The sequence below is a fragment of the Penaeus vannamei genome, chromosome 7 (genome assembly GCF_042767895.1).
Source record: "Penaeus vannamei isolate JL-2024 chromosome 7, ASM4276789v1, whole genome shotgun sequence".
In the NCBI taxonomy this organism is placed as follows: domain Eukaryota; kingdom Metazoa; phylum Arthropoda; class Malacostraca; order Decapoda; family Penaeidae; genus Penaeus; species Penaeus vannamei.
In genome coordinates, this window is record NC_091555.1 from 26,410,606 (window position 1) to 26,417,086 (window position 6,481).

The 6,481-nt window shown below is 46.1% G+C and overlaps 1 protein-coding gene across 1 annotated transcript; it reads left to right on the forward strand.

Moving 5' to 3' along the window:
• The first annotated feature begins 2,979 nt into the window (after positions 1-2,979).
• Positions 2,980-4,031, forward strand: LOC138862145 (uncharacterized). The gene is made up of 3 exons (XM_070123311.1): positions 2,980-3,039; positions 3,372-3,582; positions 3,706-4,031. The coding sequence occupies exons 1-3, from the start codon at positions 2,980-2,982 to the stop codon at positions 4,029-4,031; spliced, it is 597 nt and encodes a 198-aa protein (XP_069979412.1).
• Positions 4,032-6,481: the final 2,450 nt, after the last annotated feature.

The following is a 6,481-nucleotide window of genomic DNA, read 5'->3' on the forward strand; positions in this document are numbered from 1 at the left end:
TGCAAATATAGGATTGCAATTGGCTTCTTTCTCCGGTATCTGAGGGGATCTAAAAAGCAGCCCTGAGTTTCTTTGAGACTCGAGGCTTCATATGTGAATAATTCTTTTTATGCAATGGCGGGAAAACCCAAAAGGTCTCCTGCTAAACCTCAGGAAGAAGGTGGAGCACATACTTGCAAGATCTAAACCTGGTGAGATCCTCTGACTTCCTTTATACTGCCTCCATGTAATGCTCTTTTTCCCAGGCGATCAGCAAATAATTTGGAAAAACAGTGAATACCGCCAGCAATATCCGGGGAAAAGATACATGATATGATACGAGACAAGAAGCAGTTGAAAAACAACCTCCACATAGTGCAGCATATCGCATACCCTGCAGCTGTTGCGATATGGCCTATTTTGGTGAAACGGGAATGAGGCTTCAACACCAGGATCATCGAACATCGAGCCGACGTCCATCACCACAGGACTTCCAATGCGATGGAAGTTCATGTAGATGAAGCTGGACATCTACCGAACTGGAAGGAAGCCGAAGTAATCCATGAAGGATTGAGTAAACATAAAAGGAAGGTCATGGAAGCTACATGATCGCGACAGAAAAGAATATGAACACCGCAATGCGCAGGTTTAAAATGTCCAAGGTCGCAGCTGCAATTATGCGGGTAACGAGTGCGAGGTCACAGGTCGTCAGGTGATCTACTGCAGGTCCTATGTAGTATATATATGTTATGTATTTTCTCTTATAAACACAGGTCCTCTCCTCTGTGGTGCGCCACACTTCACAGGCTTCTCCCCTGTGGTGTGCAGAGAGAGAGATCACCCAATTGGCGAGGCATTGTTGTCACCCACTTGGCGTGATCCTCCAGAGCCAAAGCCACCAGACTTGAGCTTGATTTTGATACTTCTTTGACAAATAAATCACAGAGAGAGTTCCTGCTTAATTTCTCGTGGTTCTGTCATGACAATTGGCTAGGCCTTCTCTTGTGTAGTAAGTGCCCCACTCACCTGCTCCCTTGGAGATGAGGGTTACAAACCAGGTCTGGACCCTCTGGTCCTGGACATGGTTTGTAGGCCATGTGCACCAGTGGGCGACTTTTCGGTGCCTAATCCTTGCCCTCTCATTCTGACTTCCTGGTGCAGCCTGGGCCTCGCGGGAAACGTTGATTTCCAACATCTGCTCTGGGGCTTGCGGTGACGTGATCACACCCCCCTTGTAGTGAGGATTGGGGTGCAGAGCGTTTACCACACCAAACCTCCGACCAGCCCACCCAGGGGGATCTCTGGTCCTGTGGTGCTGAAGGGTCGAGTGTAGGGATCAGAGGTTTTTGCAGGCAGCTCCCTTCTTAAGACCTCACCCAGAGAGGAGGTATAAAGATAATCCCTGAAAGGGGAACAATCTGTTTCCAACTCTCTAAATGACCACAATATGAATCAGACCATGGCAGTCACCCTGGAGCCTTTCAAGGCTGTGAAGGGCGAAAGAAAATCCAAAAGCAGGCCGAACGTGTCCGGCCTGCTGAACCGAGTAAGGACAAGACAGAAACATCACCTACAAAGTCATGTCCATGCACACCAGACTCAGAGGAAACCTGAATCTCTCAGAGATGAGGGCATGACTATTGCCCTCAGTGACAAAGCCACCATGAATTTCCTCACAGGAAATCAAGGTGCTAAAAGATGGGAGAAAGGTGTGTATCTCACCACTGACCCTCCCAAGACAGAAAAGTCCAAGATGGTGCTACTTGGCTTTCCACTAGTGTCTGACGTGGAGGTGATCACATCTCTCCCACAAGTGGTGGAGGCTTCCCGCATGACCAAAGGGAAGTCTCCAACCAGGCAAGTCCTGGTTATCGCCAAGGGAGCCCCAATCACCACCCTTGATCTGGGTAACTTGGGGCTCATACAAGCTCAGGACATATGTGCCAGAGCCCTTGAGGTGTTTCACGTGCCAGAAAATTTGGGCATCACCAGGCTAACTCTGCAAGGCCAAAGCCAAATGTGGTGTATGCAGTGAGTACACGAAACTGAAAGTGTATAAAGGCACACAAAGAGCGCCATAGAAGGACACAACCGCCAGGCGTCAAAACTGTGCCAAAAAACGTCATGCCTGGAGCCTGGCTTGCTCTGTCAGGAAACAGGCAGTGATTAAAAAGCACCTGGATGGTGCTAGAGGCCTGATGACCCTGGTAAAAGAAGCTATCCATTGCTCCCTAATAGCCAACCCGCCACACTGTGGAGATGGTGCTGAATCTCTTGTTGTTGAGATTCAGCTACCTGGGGGCTCTATTAAAATATACAATAACAGAAAGCAAACCACTGTGTGAGAGCTTAGATCTAAACCAGGTCCAGCTGTTTCTGCAGCACAAGATCGAGTGATCGTATAGGGGGAGACTTCAATGCACACATGGCCATTCTGAATCCCCGCAAAAGGCCGAACGCGGCAGGCATTCACATAGCAGAAGTGCTTGAGACATTCCTGAGATCGCTCTTCTCAACACCAAAGAACCAACGCATGTGAAGGGAGGGGTCCTAGACCCTACCTTTGCCACTGCAACAATGGAGATAATTCGGTAGTACGATGATACGGTTACTAGTGATCACTACGGCATAGTCACCACACTAATGGATGCAGGTCCAGCCCAAAGACCACATCACATTCCTAAATGGAAAACTGACAAAGCCAACTGGTTTGCCTTCCAGGGGAAGGCTTGGCTCGATGTCTGAAAGACAATGAACCTAATAACAATAATGAAAAGGCCATAAACCAGGCAGCCTCACAAACTATTCTCTAAACTCGTCTATGGTCCAGAACTCACAAAAACGCCTGGTACTATAATGATGAGATCAAAGAGGTCAACCACAGGGTTAATATGTGCAGAAAAAACTTCCGACGGCAAAGATCTACCGACAATCTGGCCCTGTTGAGGGAAGCTGTCGTGGATGTTAAGGAAACTGCCAACAGAGTAAGGCAGGAAAAATATGGCTGAAATGGTGACACCTTTTGGGCACCAGACCAGCCTTACAGAGTTGTGGAAACGGGTCAGGCAAGCGATAAGCCGCCAAGCCCTGAAATGCACTCATCATGACCTACACCAGAGGTTAACAGATTGGTGCTTGAGTTCTCAGCCAGAACCAGCACCAACAATCTGCCTCCAATGATGAGAGAAAAACAACAAAACTTAAATCCAGAAAGACTTGCTCTCATAAGAGACAAGTACTCTGAAGCTGATGAAACGGATGCCTTGTTCTCTCTTAGGGAATTAAGAAAATCATACAAATCCAATTCTGGGTCAGTGGCTCTGGGATCTGATGGGATCTCTCACCCCATCATTTCAGATCTAGGCCTTGCAGGAGAACTTGCATTCTTGTAGGTTATCAACAAATCCTGGCAAAAACAGCTACGGTGCCCCAGAGCTGGAAACAAGCCACAAATAGTTCCCATCCCAAAACCAAAGGAGCCTGGCAAGTACCGTCCCATTTCTCTTCTCAGCTGCCTGCGGTATCAGCTGAAAAAGATGGTACTCAACAGGCTCCAATGGAAAACTGGTCCCCCCCATGAACACCTGAATGGGTTCACAAGGGGTAAGAGCACTGCTCATAGTATTTCCACACTCTTAAGCACACCTGCACCTCGCCCGCTGTGGTTGTCTTCCTTGACCTGGAGAAGGTGTTTTTGAGTTGGCAAGTCCGCTTGCCATTCAAGAGACCCTAACTGCACAGAGGAGTCAAAGGCAGACTCTTGGTTTTCCTGGAAGGCTGACTATTTTAAAAATAGATCAGCAAATGTCAGATTTCAAGGCCACCTCTCACAGCACATGCCACTAGAAAATGGAACTCCTCAGGGAGGGGTTCTTAGTCCAGCCCTGTTTATCAATTTTCATGTCCAACATACTCGACATTCACCTGCCAGGGAGGGATGCAAGATCATCTCTTATGCAGATGACTTGGCAATCATAGCCTCTGGCAATCACAGCCTCACTAGAGCTCAGCGTTGTCTGAACCTGGTGTCTGTAGAGTGTTGTAGGACGTAGTCTAAAAAATATCAGCAGTAAAATCCAAAGCAATGGCACTGAGAACCAATGTCAGAAACAAAAAACTCACTATACAGGGTATGGATCTTGGATTGTAAGTGGATGGATTATCTACATCTTGGTGTATGGATAGGACACACACACTCACTTTCAAAAAGGAGATCCAATACCTGCTTGACAGAACCAAGGAAAGACTGTCAGTCATGAAAAGTTACACAGGGAGACACATAGGAAGCAGGACACAAAGTACTAAGATCATTCTATGTACATGCCAGTCCGTCCTATTATTGACTATGCATCTGTCGCCCTCATTGCTTCCAGCACACCATTAAAAGAAAAACTGGAAACAATACAAAACTAAGCGGCCAGGATAATTCTAGGTGCAATTCCTAAGTGGAGCAAAGGTCATCAACCTCCTCATGGAAGCTGATTTACCGTCCATGGACACTAGAATAGATCTAATGGCAAGCAGCAGTTCCTTTCCAAGGTCCTGCAGGCACCCACAAACTCATATCTAAGACAAAGAGTTCTCAGACGCCTACAACAAGATTACCAGTTGTTTGCGGACAATTCCTGGCTCACATTATGCAGCCAGAGTTTTGATACGCTTTCAACGGAAAGATTCTTTGCTTGCCAAGGAAATATGGACTCCCCTCACCCTGATTACAAAGAACCTCCGCCAAGTAAAACGAAATGATCGAATTCTCAAATTTCTAAATCTCACAATGAGAAAAGATCAATAAATATTCCATGCCTAGGGCCTAAAGGCACAAGCACAAAGGGTCATTGAACAACAATCTTCGCCGGGTAGTATAACTTGTTACACGGACGGATCCGTGGATCCAATAAACCATACTGCAGGCGCCGGTTTTACAATAAAGGATACCACAGCATCCATTAGGGTCACTGATAATGCCTCAACGCTTCAGGCTGAAACGGTTGCGATCATGGAAGCATTGATACACGCTGCCCCTGAGGGGAGGGCACGTTGTCATTCATACAGATTCAAGAGCAACTATTGACAGCTATTACAGCATAGCATGCCCCCAGATAACATCTACCTCTTGACAACAGTACTATACATAGCCCAAAGAATCTTCAGTCAAGGTAGAAGAATCATCATAAACTGGGTCCCAAGCCACATAGGCATACAAGGGAACGAGCTTGCTGATAAACTAGCCGAAAAGGGCAGGGGTATGGCCCCATCCTCCATGATCGCGAAACCTTGCTTCAAAGGGGACCATGGGCGTTTCTCAAGGTACCAAAGCCGCAGCGTGTGCGGTCCTCTGGGGAGCACATGGAGAAAACATCACAAAAATCGCTTCTGCCAAGTGGTACTCAGATGCTTCAGGCTATGAGCCACTGGCCCTTTCCTCCAAATACATAAAAGAGGCAATTGAAGTCATACTATTCAGACTAAGACTAGGTTACCAATGCGCTTGGCAAATTATTGACAGTGAGACTGGGAGGTTATGTAGCTACCGCGGCGAGCCTAACGCCACCCTATTACATTACTTGCAGAATTGTGCGTACACACAATTTCTGAGGCAGGGACCACTCCACCACAGCCGCCGGGCTGGTAAAAAGGGTGTGCAACATGCTTCCTGCGTGGCAGCTCGCTTGCTTGCAATCCAGCCACAGCGGTAAGCATGCAGTTCAAAGAAAACATCTGAGTTAACTAGAAATAGTTAACACAGGCCGGGCCACTCCAGAGAAAAGGCCCGGGCGAAGCATGACTTCGAAAACCTAACTGAACTGATCTCTTATGTATGTATTTCTGATGAAGACGTAATCGAAACCGGTCAAATACATATCCAGTCTCATTCATACCTTTTCTATATTTGTCAACATGGATACGTTTCATACATGGTAAATGTTTGATGTCTTGGTAATGTGACAGGGTCAGTCGATTTTCATACAGAAAAGTTCATTCGGAAACGCTTTGATACAATCTGAAAAGATGTTTCATCAGGTTCTAATAATGTGTGCGCAAAAGGACAAACGTGTATCAAACTGTTTGGAGTTAAAGGCATGTTACAAAAAGGTCTCAACTCTGGACATCAAGACATTCACGGAAAATGTCATATGCAAATCTGAGGACCCTGTTACTAGGAATAACCTACCACAAAATACAAAGAAACGTCTCCAAACCTTATTAGCTTCAAAATCAAATTAAAGGAGCATCTTTTAAAAATCCTCAATCTTGTTTGATGTTATCTTTTAACCCTGCAGCTAACGTACTTGATATTATTTCTACAAATTATGTATTATTATGCACTGTCACTACCTATGTATAAAGAACTATTGTAATTAATGGATTGAAGTGTTTTGACTTTGAGTTTGACTTCTCTCTCTCTCTCTCTCTCTCTCTCTCTCTCTCTCTCTCTCTCTCTCTCTCTCTCTCTCTCTCTCTCTCTCTCTCCAGTCAACTCTTATTTGTCTTGATCATA